The following is a 19,699-nucleotide window of genomic DNA, read 5'->3' on the forward strand; positions in this document are numbered from 1 at the left end:
CAAAATTTTTTGCTGAGAGAACTTTTAGTGCCTTCTTTGTAGGCAACTACAGTGGAGGAAAATAAAATCCCAAGAATTCCAGGTCAGAAAGATCAAGAGACAGGCAACACCAAAGCCCATCCTGCATCAATGACATTGTTAAAAAGGAGACTTTGGAGCCTGACGCTATGAAAATGAAGTAGTAACGTGTAAGCCACAAAATCCAGACTGAACACGACTGTGCCACCTCAGGTCTCTGGACCGAAACCAAACAGCTTTAACTGCTTCTCCAGTTCTTACATTTTTAATTCATAGGTATAGATCACTACAACATCTTGAATGCAGTTTAGCCAGCCTGCATCACAGAGAACGCATACACGTGGTGAGCTCTCTTCTCTCTCCTCCTCTCCACAAATCCAGGGAAAGCTGGTTTTAAAGATCTGTATTGCCCCTACCCATTGGCATAATTTTTCATGTATGAGAAAATTTCTAAAGTGCAGCAGAGTTCAGAAAGCCTATCAGAGATTCCCCAAAACGTAACAGCAGCAACAGCACCTGTGAATACATTTTGCAGATGCCCTATTAGAATTGTTATTGAGAGAAAATGGGTTTGTATTGCAAGGCTTCCATATTGTTCACTTGTAGTACTTCTGTAGTGTTATAGGGTTTTTTTTAAAAAACATTTTGTCCTCAAGCATTAAAAGGATTAAAATATAAAAAGTCTTCAGAGACTGTTTAATTTGAAAATAGTTAGCAAATTTATGTAGAGCACTTCTTTCACAGTTGCTCAGAATTTGCATGCACAGATACCAACAGCTAATACTGTGCGTTCACTTTCCAGAAGTTTCTCTCATTAACTCATTCCATTTAAGAAACAGCATGAGAACAAAAGAGAAGGTGAGTTTCATATAAATTTTTATTATAAAAAGGTACTTGGGGATGATTTAGCCAGCAAACCATGAAGCCCTTTCCCCACCCCCAAGTTTTAAAAACTATCTTGTTATTTTATATTGTGAAAAACTGAGTCAAACTTCCCTTCCTTCTTATTACCCCTCCTTTTTACAGGTACTATATTAGTTTTCATGTCATAGGCTCTGGCCATTTCTCACAAAAATAAATATTTTTGTTCAAATGTAGCAGAAGCAGAATACTTCAACAAGTTTCCTCGATATCAACCTCTTTGTCCAGTGCATTAGGACTATACAGTTACATGGAACCAGCCATAAAACTTTACTGATGCACAAGTCCCTGTTACTGGCAAAGGTACAGTACCAAAACTTTTTTTTTTAATACACCGACTAATTCTTTTAGTTTTCCAAAATAGAAGATGCATATATTTTTTCTGCCTTTTTAATCTTGCAAGCTATAGTTTTATAAATTTCTTATCCAGCAAACTCCTTAGGGAATATGTTGGTCTTAAATGAACATACTCTATAGCATTATTGATTTAAAAATCCTTCTAAGGTATTTCATTAAGATACCAAACCTCTAGCATAACCTTTCCTAACAACTTGAGACCTGCTAACTTCAGTCAGTGCAATTGAAGTAATTTTTAAAGTGAGCACTGTACCTTTAACCAATTCACCTACAAGATGTACACAGGTTGTGGTACACTCAAATTTAAAAAAAAAAATTAATAACTACAATACTGCATCCTCTTCACTGCCAAACACATCAGAAATTGCTACATATAAAAAAGCACCCCATCCCATACATTCTTTCAGACTGCTCAGATATAGAACTTCTACAGGACTGGAGTGTAGGTGTTTAGGCAAGAAGCATGCACAGCAGAAGGTAGCATTAAAGGCATAGGTCAGAGATAGATGCTAACCGGTAAAATCGTTTTTTATTAGTGAACTGTTTCTCTAGTTTGAGAGAGTTTAGAAAAAGGTCATCCAAAATGTTCCAAAACAACTGTTCACACAATAATACACGTACAAAAAGAGGGAACTTACACAAGGAGAAAAGGCAAACATGGCCTGAAATAGCCACTTACACTACACTACTCATTTGTGAGGTTTCAGAGTTCAGTAATTCTCTCAGGGTCACTCTAGTCAAGCTCTTCCTTTACTCTCCGTTAGTCTTTGTAAAGCATGTTCCACAAAATATTGTCCAAACATAAGGAAAAAGGTTACGATTCACTCCCAGCCATTGTCTTTTATCATGTGGGCAAGTTCAATGATAAATTTTCCTTCTTTGTATTTCTGACTGCTCTCAAAAGCATGTTCCTGGAGGAAAGAAAAATCAAGACACTGAATTAAGCGGGGGAAATTCAGTATTTTAAACATCAAACTTGCATTAAAAATACAAACCAGGAGACATTCCAGTTAACATCCTGTATGAGTTACACCAAATCAAGGGCAGGAGGGAGGAAAGAGAGGATGAAGAGGGTTGAAAAAGAAATACAAGTAAACTTCTCATCAGCAGATCCACTATACAACAAATCTTGCTTTAGAACTTTCCACGTTCTGCTTAGGGAATTTTAACACGTTTTTTTAAAGTGAAGGTTAGGAAATGGCACTTTGTGTGTTCAGTTTTCTTGTAGCCAGAAGCAATGAAAAGAGTGAATGAGAACCTTTCTGAAAGCTCTCCTCTATATTCACCATCATAGGGAATGCATTAGGACAACTTCTTTCTGTAAGATCTGAAGCTACGCTGAATCAGTGAACATTCTACATGCAACATCCAGAATCTAACGTTTTCAACACATCAAACGTGCGACACAGCTGCGAGTGTTACAGGCACCTGTGCAAGTGCACAGACCACCTTTCAAACCACAGCGTCAAGTTCACATTAGTCGTAAGCAGTGTAAACACGATCAGTACCATCTATCGTCATTTGTATTTTTGCTATAGGAACCAACTTTTGCAACCCAAGAAATTGAAAGACCCACTTTGACAAGTTCTTCCATCTGTTTTAGCATATGTGGTTGGTGCTCTTGCAAGAAGGTATTACAGAAGTATTGGATAGCTGTAATAGGACCTATAGCTCATACTTGTTTTGCAGTCCAGAATAAAGCTATCTACTACAACATTCCCGCAGATGTCAGGAAGAAAAACTATGTTAGTCTGATATACATGAAAGCACTACAGCTAACTCACCTAAACTACCAGTATAGGTGCTGCTCAATGGCCTACCTAAATACCTGTGCTTCAACAGATAAACATTTATTGAAGACTTAAGTATATTGCTTACATATTTCCATCCAAGAGTGGTTTTACAGTTTTCACAATAGATATCTGCTACAGCATGTAAACCTGTCAGAAGAACTCTCTCCTCTGCTGGACCACAGCCCACGTTTACCCTGAAAGAAAGAGAAATTACTCTACATTAACTGTGTAAGAGTGTTTCTTTTCTTACCCATTACCCAGCTTTTCTCCAGAGGACAAAATATAGTTTTAAAAAAAAAGTGCCAAGCTTATTCAATGCTTAAAAGTAACTTCCTCTGTTACACTGAGGACAGGGGAAAAAAGAGGGTTGTTTTTTGCTGTCCAAGTGGCTTGTCTGAACAGCAAACTGTTGGTGATGCCCAATTACTCCCCCCAACAAAGACCAGCTAAATAGTTAAACTTTCAGAGAACAGAACACTGAGCAGTAACTGGACACCTCTGCAGTTTCAGGCTTTTCTTCAAAACCAAATTGAGACCTCTATAATGGAAGCCTGTACCAGTAAATGAGCACCAACAGCTGAATTTAGAACCAATTCCAAAATAGCAGCAAGGAAAAAGCCTCATAAATATTTCTTTGCTACAGATCAGCAGACTAAGCTATGATGAACAAATAGCAATATTAAAAAAATATCCCATGAAGTACTGCAAAGCTAGTTTTTTCATAAGAGTATATGCAGAGAACATCAGGCAAGACTGAACAAAGTTTTTAGATTGTGTTATACAAGAGCAAACTCTTGCCATTTTTGCTGCTGTATTACCAAATTCTTACTGCTACAATCATACTAGAAGTCCCAAGTCAACATTGAACGTCTACATATAAAAACAATTTCAAGGATCTGCAATCATATCCTTTGCAGTTATAGTTCCATTATCCTGGTTTAAAATAGACCGAGACACTTAACTGCATGTCTTTTATCCAAAATGCTGCAACACAAACTGCTGAAAAATACAGACAAAAACGCAATCCAGCATATTAGAAACTTAAAATACATCCATTACCAAATTCAAAGAGCCCTGTATCATGGGTAGGACGTGCCTAAAATTGCAAATATTAGGCTTGATAAGATCACAAAGACCTTTTGCCTCTAGCACATTTGCAATAAATATTCAAGGTCATTTAAGATGTACCAAGTTTACTGGAACATTAACCTGTAAATGTATCTAACTATCACACTGGAAAATTCGTCTTTATACTAGAGCAGAGTTGTTTAAAACAAATTTAGAGTCACACAATGTGTTTTGATTTCTGAAATGGCTCAGAATGGCAACTCTTACTCAAGACAGTTACCCTTACATACACAAAAAGGAATTTCACATTAACACCCTCCCCTAAACTTCCAGCTATTATCAGAATCACTTAAAATGTGAGATAAATTAGTATGTGCACAGGGATACTTACCAATCAGCTCAGTAGCTCTGTAATAACTATTGCTGGTAGATAAAGCCAGTGTTAAAAGGAACAGGGCAAAGTACAGCTACACTAATTCCTACTGTTTTCCACTTATGAAGCATACAAAAAACTTACACTCTGCAGGTAGTGGGTAGAACCATAACATACTTACACAGAATTGAAGAGGTAGGCTCGTCCCTGGCTTCCTTGGAAGGACTGCAAAAAAAATTAAAAATTGCACTAGTTAGGACCCACAAAAAGCCCCACCAAGCAAGAAAACATTGTCCCAGAAGGGTGTGTTAGCAAGCATATAAACATAATACAGATATGAACTATTTCAAATTAATTACTTTAAGTTAAAAGTCTAATTTTTATAGGAAAGCCTGGTCAGCGAAGTTTTCACCCACATTAAATTTTCAGCATTGGTTTTAAGTTGTTAACTATTGTTGTTCAAAATAAGACATCCATAATGCAAACAAAACATTTATTTTCTATCCCTCTGCAAGACATCAAGTCTCATTTACCAGACATCCTTCATGCTAATTAAAATCTGCTTTTCATTCAAAAGGAATTATTTCCATCTCCTCTGTCCTCTCCTGCAGCACTGAAAAAGATTATTTATTTCAATTTCATTGCATCATTTGGCATAAGACCAGCAAGATACTGGACCAGTCGTAAAACCAGCACACTGTATTCAGGAAATGCATCTGATCAGTTTATAAGCTCGGCTTTATTTTAATAAAACAAGTGTTTTATCATCAAATGCCAAAGTACAGCCATATGCTTTCAAACCTTTCCCATTCCTGATTATGGACAAAAGATGGCTGTTAAGACTTTCTTGGCTGGATATAAATTAATGTGTTAGCACAGAGCAGTAGCACAGATTTTAAGTAAAACCCCTAACCAACCACACTTACTGGGGCTTGGTTTGGCTTGCAGAGCACTTTCAGTGCCTGTGAACTACATCTTTGTTCCTTCTGTACACAACTAAACCAGCAGCTCCACAAACACTAATGAAGATAAAGGCCTGAACCTATGATCAGACAGCCTTGAGCTATAAACACCCTGGCAAAGGCTAGATCCAGCCATAGGTAAAACATTCAAAATCTATGTAAGACACATCACTGCTTTCATCTGTTGATTGGTTCCTTCTGTACTGAACCACTTGATCATTTAGATACAGCCATTATTTCCCATTCAAACAGAATCACACTGAAATGGAGCTCGTCTTTTTTCTCTCTTCCATACTAAATTCCATGAACAACAACAACAACAATCCTTAAACTGTCCTGTCCCCCAAATTTTCCTTCCCTAACCGACTTTCAAAGAAAATTAGCAACTTTATCCATGCTGAAGATCAAGTACAATTGTTTGTAAGAATCCTTGCTCAAAGACCAACATTAGGTCAACATTGAAGGTAAAATTAAGAGGACAATCTCACCTTGAATATTTTTGAATGGTTTTAATAATATTAGGCATGGAACCATGTATATAAATGAATATTTTTGAACAACATTAACAAGACCATGCACTGTAAAAAGAACGTTAGAAGAAATCCATGACTCTGGACTAATGTAAGTAGCAATGGTGGCAGTGTAGTTACATACAGCCCTTAGCTAGTCATAAAATCTCACCTTAAAAATGAGAGGTTCTAATTAATGGTTTATAGCGTTAACATTTTAGCATTATTTTAGTAACTATTTAAAATTATTAAATGGAGACTTTTCGGCACAAAACATTTCTTCATCTATAGCGAAGACAAAACAAAAGGTACTCTCCCCATTAGCCAGAACTGCAAGTCTTATTTTTCACAAGGCAAGGAAAAAAAGAGAGGCAGTGAAAGTTAAAACTTCAGGTAGGACTGACCCTGAAAGGAGAGACTCCGCTGAGTACAGAGTCTGAACAGCTCTGCCAGAAAGTAATCCTCACACAACTCTAAACCATTCAAAACCCACCCACCACTAGTTCAGCTCTCCCGAGATACTGAAACAGCGTCGCAAAGGTGGCAAAATGGTACTGAACCTACAGTCTGGAGTTTCTGTAGAATAAACAGTGCTCTTTAAATGAGAGCCAGTGTCCCTCAATTAATAATGAAGCAGAGAATGCTTAGTGCAGATGAAAACAAAAACTATTCATATATACATAGGGTTGGCCAAAAAGTAATTGTGGGGGTTTTTTTAAATACATGGACGTACACGTCTTGAAACGTAACTAACGCCATTCTAAACTGCAAATTCATTTATTACTTGACAGCTGACAGTTCAACCTTGTTTTAGAAAGTGTGTGATTTTGTTCACGATTCTTTATTTGGCATCTATTTCAAAATGGAAAATGAAAAGGAATATTTGTCATATTTCGCTGTATTACTTCCAAAAATGGAAAAATGCTGCGCAAGCTCACAAAAAGACATACGATGCATAAGGTGAAGATGCTTTAAAACTATGGCTGTGTCAGAGCTGGTTTGCTAACTTTCGGTCCAGAGAGTTTGATGTTAAAGACACACCACGCTCAGGGAAGGCCAATTGAAGTTGGTAACGACAAAGTAAAGGCATTGATTGAATCCAATTGGTATTTAACAACACAAGAGCTCGCTGATAATCTTAACATACCGAAATCGAGCATTGAAAACCATTTAAAATAACTTGGATAGGTTAGGAAGCTCAATATTTGAACTTAAAGCTCAATTCAAATGATGAACCAGCTCAAAGCACTTCCAAAGCAGATATTCACCACAGGAAGGTTATATTGTCAGTCTGGTGGGATTTCACAGGTCTTGTGTATTGTGCATTGCTTCCAAGGAACCAAACCATTCCTTTGGACATGTACTGTCATCAGCTGGATAAGTTGAATAATGCCATCAAACAGAAGTGTCCAGAACTGGTGAAGGTGGTGTGTTTTACCACAATAACTGTGGTCACTTGTCAAAAATGGTTGCAGCTTGGATGGGCTGTGTTACCACATCCACCATATTCACCAGACCTGGCACCATCAGACTACCATTTGTTTTGTTCTTTACAAAACGCCTTGAACGGCAAAACCTGCACTGCTGATGAGGATATCAAATTGTTCTTGGAACTGTTTGTTGCCAAAAAACACAAGGATTTTTTGAGTGCGGAATCACAGAGTTGTCTGAAAGATGGCAAAAGGTCATTGAACAAAATGGACAATATATTATTTACTATGGTTTTTGTTTCCCATGAAAAATTTGCTTTTCATTTACAAAAAAAAGCGTAATGAATGTTTGAACAACCCAATACTTTCAAAAACTGCTCATTAACAAATTAGTAACTAGCCTGAGTCAACTGCACATAAATTCAGACAACTAGTTATACAACCCCAAAATCTAAGAAAATGCAAAGGAAACACTTGAAAGGTCTGCTTATTCATTCAGAGGCAAACTTAAAACTAGAACTTCCTTGTTGCAGGTACCCAAAGAAAAAGAACTTTCCAAGCCATGATGACCACTATTTTTGGTTAAGCTACTGTAAAAATTATTGCAATAAAAAAGTTGCAGCCATTTCTCCTTGCTTTCAAAACCTCACGTTGTGAATTAAATTCACAAATCCTTTTGCAAACTGCACCAAGAAATACTCTCTCCTATTAAATTAATCATGTGCTACTTTCTACTTACACGTAATTACACATGCCAATCGTATACAAACGAATGTGCTTTTTCAATCACTTTTTAAACTACTTACAAGGTACACTTGAAGTTCCCTCGCCAGCTGGGAAAGAAAAAAGACTCCAGAACAAACCAACAGCCAGGAGACCTTTTGAACTACGCTATGCAATTACTTCTGCCAAGTTTGTGTTTAGTCTTGACTTCGTATCACCCTATAAAAGCTCTCCTTTGACCCCATATTTCTCAAAATTAAGCAGAGGGCAGCAACTGGATGCCAGGAATAGCAGAAAAAGAAACTCTTCCCCTCTCTTGTTTCATAAGCTGAAAAAAAAACTAGCCAAATGAAATAACACACCACAGGTTGGAAAGTATTGCTTTAGTTCCTTTTTTCCTGATGTATTTTTAACGATGACTTTTTGTGCACCCTTTGCTTTGTTGCCCTAACTATGCTGTACCGTCCTAGGTTTTTTTCCTCCTCAGAAATGGCCATCTTCATTACCTTCTAGTTTTCAGGATTATCAGGATAGAGTGGAAGGAGAAGACAACACAAACCAGAACCTTTTCCTGGGACAGTAGTTTTAGAAAGAAAATCTGCTCATAAACATCCCACAGTGAAAAGCTCCTCCATTCCCATCTCCTCCAGCTTCCCGTTAGCAGAGTTTGGCTGATTCACTTGATACCATCTTTCTTACCTACACACATGTTTAGAGGCTAAATACTATATATATATATATATGTAGTGTGTATATATATATATATAGATAGATATATAGATAGATAGATAGATATATGCATGCTATGGAACACTTCTTTCTTTGCCCAGCGGGGAAAAGCAAGCTCCCCCACGCTTACATCACTCACAGAACTCAACAGCAACCTGTGGCAACTTGCATTACTGCATTCTGGAATACAGAACGTGGGTCTAGGCAACTTAGACTTTCCTTGTCCCACCACATCAGTGTGCCATTGAACATTCAGTGGCCTGCAATCCACCCGTGTGGAACTCTCATACACTGACTGAAGTAAAAACACTGCAAAGATACCAGGTTCTTTATTCCCATGTCTCTTACTCTTTCTTATTAATTTCTTAAGTTGTCAGAGCTTGGCAGTCATAGTTTCTTATTCACATGAATAATCAAGGAGATTTTTTTTCCCCAAAAAATCTGTATTCAAACAGCACAAAAAGGTATACATCTGTCACATATGCATTCCCTTGACCACAAAATATTGATAAACAAGTAGGATTTCACCTAACAGGCATAAGAAAGATTTATTATCAGAGCTCTACTTCCTGATGCATCCCATTACTAGAAGTTAAAAGAGGACAACTCATTTTGGCACTTGAATTGCTTGCTAAGCTTGTAACTTGGCTATAAACATGACTATTTTGCGTAACTAGAAAAAAAAATGAATACTGAACAAGCGTTTGTTTTTACCAGCACTAAGTTTCTCACATTCTGCACTGTATGATTCAGTTATACTGATAGGAATTTTAAGAGACTGACAGGTTAAATGCCTTGTGTGTCAGCTCCTCAAAGGAAATGAAGAGTATTTTAAATGGCAGTGTCAAGGACTAACAGGCATAACTGTTCCAACCAGTCTCCAGACAAACTGCTCTTCTACAGAATCAACATCACCTATGCAAACACTAACTCTTACTCTGCAAGATTTTTCCAGCACTTCCAAGATCACTAGCATTATACATAAATCGTAACTGAACCAGAACATTCTATTAAAACTGTCATAATTCTTAGTCTGAAATATGTATCTTGCCTAGTAGAGAGGAGTTAGAAGATTGTGGCAAGTGTGACCAACTGTCATCAATAATGACTCACATCAACCAGCATTTTCACTTAGAAGCTGGGCAATATATCAGTGCATCTAATACTCACAGTTAAAATAGACTTGCTTTCAGTCTGCTTTCTCATTGTTCTCAATAGATAATATTGCATTGATTTACGAGTTCACTTTGTCCATTGAACATCCACATTTCTGATTAGCTGTTAATTCCTACAGCAAGATCTACAAGATCTGTAACTTCTTGTTTCAGCACAGTTGAAGGTATCTAAAGCCTCTGATACAGTCAGCAAAACTGTTTAACTGTGCTTAGGAACTATACTAAGGTCAACTGCAACTACAATCCCTTATTATGATCTTTTCAAGTCATCTGACAGACCTCTGTTATCAACAGATTCTGTAGTAAAGAAACTTCATAAATATTTCAATTACACACTAGCACATACCTGCCGAATTAGATATGATCTATGCTTCCAAGTTAAACCCATCATTACCTCTAACACCAGGATTAGCTGTTTTACCCAGGAGAAAAGGAAGTATCAGTTAAGCAGAACATGTATTTACTGCCCTAAGGCAAACCTAAAGGCACCAGTGGGGGAAGGGAAGCTACTAAAAAGCTTATGTAATTAATTTTCCCCACAGATGGGATTAGATTGTGGCTAGAGATCATGCTCCACAGAAAACACGCAGAGAAACTGCCATCCTAGCATGTATTAAGGGTATGGCAGGTATTACCATACACAAATCAGAACGGCATTAACAGCATCTTCCTTAAGCACAGCTTGCAAGCTACTCATAACATTTTCTTGAGTTTCTTTTCATTAGCTAGAGTTCACTTTACAAGCTAAGACAGATCAACCTGAATCAGTATTCTGAACCAATATGCAATTCAAAGAAATATTGCTCAGTAACTCAGAAGACAGTGTTCTTAGGGACAGTACTCTTAAGGTAAACCAGAAACACATGCGGGTGTTCTGATGTCCAAAATTATCTCCTCAGTAAGAGGAGACTGCAGAGACTGTAAAGATATTCTGTCATTTCAAGACTTGTAAAATAGATTCAGAAAACTGAATTCAACATAAGCTATGGACAAAAAAAAACTTTCAGGGGGAAAAAAAAAGGTATGTTCCATTTAATATTTCTCTCAAATCCAACTCCTTGATACTGCAGACAAGAGACAATGCTGCTCAGCTGCTTACTGATGTAAGTTCTAGGTGACTCCGTAATAGATATTAAATTTCAATTATGTTTTTCATTCTTTACTGATTTTAATAAACCAAGTTATAAAGTTCAGTATGTAGAGAGCAACATTAAAAAATTCCTCCCCAAAAAATGCAGGCCTGCAGATCTGGCAAATGAGATTTCCTGAAGCGAAGACTTTGTCAGGCAGGACAAGTAATCTTGAGTAACACAGCATCTTGAATGTATTTCAGAAATAATTATGTCAAAACACTCGTAGAGTAGAACACTTCCCTTGCACACTCTCCAGTTCCTTTAAGCCTTCACATCTATTCTTGGATGTTTTCCAAAGATTGCTTCTCTTCCAAAAACGAGATTCTTCCTCCAAGAGAAAAACAGAACCCAAAACACTAGAACCCTCTTGGAGAAAAAAAAACTGTCACCAGAATATTTATGAAATTAGGCCCATTATGGACTAAAATGGCCTTCAACCATACACCACACCCAACTATCTTTCCAAATACTCCTTATATCATAAGCAATGAGGGATTACCAAATTGAATCAAGCTAAGAACAGAACATTTCCTTAAAGACAATAAACCCTAAAAAAAAATTCCTCTTGAACTCATCAGTTAAGCAGTGGAGGTCAAAACCACAGATTGTAAGCAAGGCTAAAAATGTTTTGGCATCTATTTAAGCTGAAGACTTTTTCTTCTCATCAGTAACATAACAGCAGACATACCGAATGCCTTGGAGAACTAAATTTAACTACCAAGATTGTTCTTTTACCCATAAGCTGCAAGGATTTCCCAGTGAAGTCAGTGACAGTTCAGTACATATACCTTTATGCAGAACTTGTCCTTGAAAATAGACACATCTAATCTTGTCTGTGACTTCATATGACATTTCCCCCCTCTGGTCAGATATGCTTTGCAATGAATGAGACAGAAGAAAGTGACAGTATTTATACGGGCATCTATACAAAGCAATCCAGATTTTCTTCCATCGCCAGCATTAAGGCACACTGTAAGATGATTCAACAGTCTTGCAAGCAGGTCAGCCTTGGGTAACAAGTCATTATCCTTCGCAATATATCCACTAGGTTCCAAGATTTCCATTTGGTTTTTGTATTTATTCATAATTTGTTGGACCTTGACTGAACTTTTAAACAATTACTGGAACTTCAATGTGTACAAGCCATTCTCAAGAGCTTTGAAACTTATGATCTTTGAGCAATATTTGCCTCCTATAAAATTAACTGCTGCTAATAATCACCACACATTCTCTACCATTTACAAACATATCAGAAGCTCTTTTAGTTAAACCTTTCACAAAACTTATTTTAGAATTGTTTTAAGAGTAGCATACATATAACATTTTGTACAGGTCACAAAGTGGCAATGTTCCTTGGACTTCAAAGTCTTGTAGACAATTTCCCTCACAACTTAACTATGTTGATTTTTTTTTTTTACATAGATGGGATTTTAAAAATTATTATTCTTAACATAGACCATTTGGTCGATTTTAGTGTGCTGTTTGAACATTTTCAATCCACCAAGTGCCTCTTATAACATGAATATTTTGCCTTACTCTTAATTAAGGCCTGTGGTTGCTTGCTGATAGAGGTTATTTCTCTTCTGTGCCTGTAGTCATCATAGGATGACTCTAAAAAATATCCATTTGCTTCTTTAAAGAAATAAAGCTGCAGGTTCTTCCCCTGTCCTCTGAATGCCCCCAATGCAGTGAAGAGTGGTATACTTCTAATAGCATTTTTAAAAATTCTTACATTCACTTTCAAGTCTTTGCCAAAGAAAGAAAGTCTCGCACTTGCTGACTTAACAGTGCAAACCAGTTGTGTCCAAGACATACCTACCACCACTTCAAAATTACACTTCTTCGAATTAAGTCATCTACAGTTTGTGTCCTCTCCTATTATGTATCCTTCAAAGAAGTGTTTTCCAAGATGACTGGAGCTCTAAATTATTATGGCAACTGCTCATACCTGTAGGCCTGTGTTCAGCTGTACAGACTAATGTTTGTCAACATCTCTACTGCTCATGACCTTCTAGTTTAGGACTCCTATTCTCAGCCAGTCTTCTCCCCATTCCTCCCCTTTCCTCAAGTTCGTCCCTAGATGCAGAAAACAAAGTTATAGAGTGAAAAACATCTAGAAACATATGCTCTAATCCCTAGCATCCGAGACAATATCAACACTAGGCAAACACCTTGAGTCCTTTCATAGCTGCAGAGAAATCCAATACTAGAGATAACAATGAGTTCACTTGTCCAAGTAGCTCATTTTTATACTTAATAGTCTGTATTCTTATTTCTAGGCTGTTGCCAAGACTCTTGGTTGCCATTTTATCACCAGCAAGGGCACAAGGGGAAAAAAAAATTGCTTCATTAATTCTAAGGCAAGAAAGAGATCCTGCTGCTCAAACAGAACAGAAATGAAATGAAAAGGTGATTCGTGTACACTGCCATCCTTGTCAGACAGCTGGCATCAACAGCTCTCAAAGGCAGAACAACTGCAAATCTGTATTGAAGTCTGGTATTCTGAGGACCAGAATCAAAGGGATGATGGACAGAAATACTCAGCGCTCTACTTCTCTGTGACAGACCAACATTTAAGAGAAACAGCACTCATTTCATAGCATAGCTTATCTTTTCATCTTGAAGTCGGAAACTTTGTGTCAGGTATAAAAAAATGCTTGTACCTCAAAGCACATTAGAAAGTTAGTTGTAGCTGCTTTAAATTAAGACTGCACCATGTATTTTGGCTTTTTCCCTCACCACACAGAAGCAACAAGCACTGCACACCCAGGAAATGCAGGGCACGGGAACACCCAAATGAAGCAGTTACAGCTGGGCATCAAATACTGTTTGTCTTTATCTGCAGAAGAGTATTTGTGGCACTGGGTTCTGAAGATGGTATAATAAGAGTCTGGGAAAAAGCGATACAATCTGTAACAAGAAAACTGTACTCAGTGTTACACAGAGCTTCAGCTTTTAACTGGGCCCTCCGAGTACAGGGGTGAAAAAGCGTTATCAGTCCAGTCTTCTACTCCACCAATAAATCCAAACCAGCACAGGAACTGCACTGTTCTCAGTTACCTTCAGACTGTATAAAACCAACTTGTTACACTGCAGGTTATTTTAAATATTTTTCCTGCAGCTGGGTAGTTATAGTAACTAGTGTTCTAGATACTGCCAGTATAACTAAAAAATACCTCTCATTAACCTAAGTTCATTGCACATGATGTGCATCAATGAAAGCACTTTAAGAGAACTTCAGAAAAAAGATTCATATAAAAAACAGCTGAGGTACACTCATCTGTTAGTCCTTTTGCAGCTCTGTCTACAGATATTGTCTAGGATATTTCTTCAGGGTTTTTATTTTCCAGGTTAACCTGTGTTTTCATTTAAAACAAATGAAATCTTATTTCCTCCAACCACTTCCCCTGCCACCCCCCAGGACAGCACTACTGATTTTTAATGATCTAAGTGTATCTAAATATTACTTTGCTATTATTTCCATCAGAAGAACTTCGCCAATGTTGAAATATATACACAGGAGGGTGGGTTTCTTAAAGCTATGTTCCAAATACAAGTACAATAGATGAGAAATGTTTTTTATTTTACAAGCATACAAAGAGATACACCTCATTTAAATGTATTTTTCATTATCACACAGATTTAGACAATAAAATATGGTCAAGATATCTTAAGCTGACAGTACCAATCAGTTGTCAAATAAGTATATGGTCAACCTGCAAGTACAGAAACTTTTAGTAAGTTTTGGAAGATGTCTTCACTGAAAATTAGGGAAGCCAGAAATAAAGCAGAATCCATCTCCAACACCCTTCCCAACACCATTAGAAACAACTTAGAAGTATTTGTGTTTACTAGATAGAATTTTTTTAAGAGTTCTCCACGGTCTTTGAATTGAAAAAGCTGATTTTTTTTAAATGTTTGAAATTATCTATGAAGCTGTAATACTTAAGTACATATTCAAAATACACTGCTGACCAAAACTCCCTACACCTTGGAGAACAACTGCCAGTTTGGTCAACATGCAAAAATCTAAGCCCACTACAAGAAGAGCTTCCTATTAAGTGTGTGTACTTGGATTACATTTTTCTCAATGAACTTAGAAATCTCAACAGGTACAGCAAACAGAGTTTTATTCTTCCTGCAGGCATACACTACCTGAAGTTCAGGAAATATTTAACCACTCCCACTGTTTTTTGGCCCAAAACATGTAGTGAATAATAAAGCTACGACTGTCTGTAATTTAGAATCCAGTGTTGCCAAAAAGACCCCTTATACTAAAGTTCTGAGATCAACATGGAAACAAATGAAATTCAAATGGATTCACATTACTACTTGAATATTTCTCTTGTTTTTGCTGACCCTAAAATGAAATAAGATCAGTCACTATAAGGAAGTGAGACACTTTTTTTCAGCTTAATACAAAGTAAAACAAGTCCTCCCTCTTAATTTCTTCACATAATTTTATTTATGCAGCTAGTTCACTGTTTCACATTCGCAGTTCCATGCCTCAATGTACAAAGTTGAGGGAAGCATTTGTTTAGGGGAAGAGACCAAAAGCAGAGCAGAAATAAGCAAACAGTAAGTAACACTGCCAAGAATTGTCACCAGTTTTACTATTTGAGTCAAAAAGTTGTCTTAAGATCTAAACAAAGATCAAAAAGATTAGTAACACAAGAAAAACTCTGAGGAAATCTCATTACTTCCTGATAACCCTCTAAGGGATAAGCAAGCAGATATGCTTTCTCCTCATCCAAAGAAAATCTCAGTTCCAACGTAGCATCGTTCTCAAATCCCCCCACCTGCCCAGCACTCAAAGGCAGCATCACCTTAGTGCTGCTGAACACACAGAAAAGGCAGAAGCAACAGGTAAAGTTATAAAGTTATAAAGGGTTTGCCATTAAAAAAATTTATTTGACAAAACAGTTATATAGAAAACAATACTGAGAGGTCTGAAAAGCAACTGAAGTGTTTTCTCCAGAACACTATTAAGAGGACATCTATCAGGACATCAATCAGGGCCTTATTTGAAGCAAAGAATGAACCAGTTTGTCAAGTATTTATCCCAAACTTCAAGTTTTCCTACACATTTCATACATCACAAGTCTTGGTTTCTTCCAGCAACAGGTAGGGACAGGGCTAGCCTGTTTCAAGGATCCACACATCCTCGAAGCTTAAAGTTTAGACAGTCCAACTATTTTTAACATCTCTGGCTAATCTTATTCCTTCAGAACTGCTATACAGCAGACGTAAATGTGTTTACAGATTCCATAATAGCAGTGGAACATTCTGGAAACTGCCAGTTTTGTGACCTTCAGTCAAATAGAGTAAAAAAAATTATGTTTATCTGGAATAATGAGAATCCTTTCCCTAACCATAGAGCCATGTTTTGTTTCGACAGTTTTCCTTAGCAGACTTTTCAGATAGGCCAGCTCACAAATATTACCTACCTGACAGTAGTCAGAAGTTGTTAATATGGGGAATGTATTAGATCAGCCTTTATGTCACATTCAAAAGTTTCCAGAATATATCCAGTCCTCAGTACACAACATGTATGACCCAAGAGTGAACCCAAGGAAGATACTTTGAAGTATGCATCAATTTGCATCCCTTATCTACTGGGAGCAGTGATACAGTGATAACCATTTTGGTTAAGAAATAATTCATGAGGTCTCTAAACAAACCACTTGCCTTGGAGATCAATTCATCGTGATTGGCTAGATGGGCTCTGCAGTGGATACAGCTGTAGGTTCGATGACAGTTTGGCAGGTAAGCCTGGAACGTTTTTGACTTTGTCATTTTTACCATCTCTGCTGGTGGCTCCTCACTCAGCTCAGGGCTGGCACTTGAAGAATTACAACTTTGCTGAACTCGCTGACAAAAGAAACACTGGAATATGCAAGCAAAAGCCGTTGTTGTTCTGGAGTGTGTGTGGCACTTTCCACACAAATGACAGAAGAGAAACAGTCACAACCTGTAGGTGAAAAGAACAGAACAATTAGCAGCTTACAACAAGGCCAGAATAAACTTGTAACTCAACAGTTCTAGACACAAAGTGAAGTGTTATTTAGAGCAAATGCCTGGCTGCACTACAGGCCCCTTTTTTTCTGTGAAGCTGTGCAATTCAAGTCCCATTCAACACAGCAACAAGCAGTTCTGTTCCACTAACGGCTTTTACTCCAAGACTTTGCTAATGGAGGAGATTCAAGCAGTCCTTCACAAAACACAAGCACTTTGTACGGTACACCAGGTACACTCTAAGATAATAGTTCAGGAAAAATTGCAGCAAAAAGGTGGAGAAATAGAGGATGTTAATTGTCTTTAAAGTTCAAGTGGTCAGTTCCGATACAGCAAGGGGCAAAGCACCTTGGAAAATACCTATGTCCAAAAATAAACATACAATAGTTATTCTCACTTCGGCTTTCGGCAAAAATCTTGCTGTATCACAACTGGCTTTTAAGGTAAATACCAAGTAAGATGCTGCCACCCTGTTCAGGGATCTGTGTCTCTTCTTTCAAGCTCAGCAGACTTACGCCTTTAGGCAAAGACCTTTCTGACTAGTGTCCTGATCAAACCTAATTAGACACTTCCTCACTCTACCACAGTAGACTTAATGGATGCTACCAAAATGAGAGTCAGATAATAAGAGCTGAATTCCACACAGAGAATACCCAATTGCATTCTTAATCCTCAGAGTGGCTTTAAGAGACATGCACAGAGAAGGCCAGACCTTCCTGCTATGCTGGAAAGCAAGCCTTTTTTAGGCTTTGTCTGAAAACTACAGATACTAAATATTTGTAATAACCTCAGTTCTGTCAAAGGCCATTAGTTACCACACTATGTGCATCAAGCTAATGAGCAATCCAAATATGGACACTGCACAGTCACTTATGTCATCAGCTATCAGGTGACTGACAGAGTAGGTCAATAGCACAAACACAGAAATGGGAGCCAATAAAAGGCATTTACAGTATCTTGATCCAGGCTATTAAAACAAGCATGCAAAACATCACAGTTGTAAAGAGCGTGCAGGGCAGCAGTTAACCACTCTTCTAGCAGTAGGATACTGGTAACATAAATAGAGCAGATAATGAAAGCTACATAAATTAAAGATTGTTTATAGGACACAGTCACTGTGCTTCAAAAGAAGTCTTGAGAAAGTAATCTGTACAGCAGGCCTAGCACAAGAGACAGCCACAGCAACATTTAAAGGGTTTTGCGTTGGTTTTCTTTCTTTTGTTGGTTTGGGTTTTATTTAATCTTAAGCTTACATTAACAGCAGGAAAAAAGATTCAAGAACTACTGAAGGACTTGCTACAAGAAAATTTCTGACACAAAGAACTGCAAAAGCCACAAACCAGACACATAGCAGAACATAGGCAATCCAAAAAATACAGCAACAGTGGGAACAAGTTACCATTCAAAGCACACATCTACACATCAGAATGACAGGACTTTTGTTAGCCACCAAAACCAGACTTGATAAGGAAAACATCAATATGTTTGAAATACTAATGCAGTTAGCATGAAGACCAGAACTTAATTATTAATTATTAATAGTCATTTAAACAAATAATATATACCTATCATCCCAAGATGATTTAATTATAACTGCAGGGGAAGAATGATTACAGTGTTTGGAGAAAACAGCTTGCTTTTGTAGAACAACTAAATATTAAGCCACATTTATTAGAGGTAAGAATCTACAGGAGAAAGAAGCCAAAAACAAAAATCAACCCTAGAAGTTAAATGCAAGGTTCCCTTTAAATTCCCTGCTTTATCTCCTAATGTTAAAAAGGTACAGAACCTGTTTAGGTTCACAGAAATGTTAAAAAAAAACCCAAACAGGGTTTCAGAATGAAAGGCACCACAAGCAAAGACGTTTTCTCTTTGGATTAGACCCTTTCGATCAGTAATTAAAACATGAGTTCAATGCCTGCAGAAGTTCAGCAAGTTGAATATAAGAGGAAAATATTTTTCTTCAAGGCATTCCTAGCAGCGATTTTAATTCACACTTCTAAAGGCAATCCGGAGTCTTTCAGACACTATATACTGAGTCCTTCAACTACAGAAATTAAAGAATTCCAAAGCTCTTCTGACAAAACTGTATTTGATATCGCTCTCTTCAAAGAGGCAATCCTAAGTGTTTGATATACACCATAAGAACCACAGAACTTGTTGCTTGTGATATTAAAGGCAAGACTCAAAACATGAACCGTTTCGTAGCTGCTCTAGTGAATGGTGAATAAATCCAGTCTCACTTCACTCCAACAGTTACGAGCAGCAGCAGGTTCCACAGTTGCTGTTCAGTGTGAAAACCTGCAGCAACTATTGCTTCCTTAGACAACAGCACAGTCTGTGCTTCGGTCACACATACAGCAGCCAGGTTCCCCGCATATCTCAAAAAATTGAAAGAAATTGCAAAATTAAATGCAAAAGCAAGCGCACAGGTTGTTGTCTATCCACTTTCAAGTGTCCAGACCCTGTTTCGGGTGACCTGTATTTGCACCT

The 19,699-nt window shown here is 37.4% G+C and overlaps 1 protein-coding gene across 1 annotated transcript; it reads right to left on the reverse strand.

Moving 5' to 3' along the window:
• Positions 1–1,332: 1,332 nt before the first annotated feature.
• Positions 1,333–17,222, reverse strand: LOC104535735 (protein yippee-like 1). The gene is made up of 4 exons (XM_010179928.1): positions 16,880–17,222; positions 4,712–4,755; positions 3,175–3,283; positions 1,333–2,207 (listed from the first exon to the last, which is right to left on the reverse strand). Exons 1-4 carry the CDS (start codon positions 16,994–16,996, stop codon positions 2,118–2,120), a joined length of 360 nt encoding a protein of 119 aa, XP_010178230.1. The 5' UTR covers positions 16,997–17,222; the 3' UTR covers positions 1,333–2,117.
• Between the last annotated feature and the right edge of the window lie 2,477 nt (positions 17,223–19,699).

Source organism: Mesitornis unicolor, unplaced genomic scaffold, assembly GCF_000695765.1.
Source record: "Mesitornis unicolor isolate BGI_N332 unplaced genomic scaffold, ASM69576v1 scaffold7972, whole genome shotgun sequence".
NCBI lineage: Eukaryota > Metazoa > Chordata > Aves > Mesitornithiformes > Mesitornithidae > Mesitornis > Mesitornis unicolor.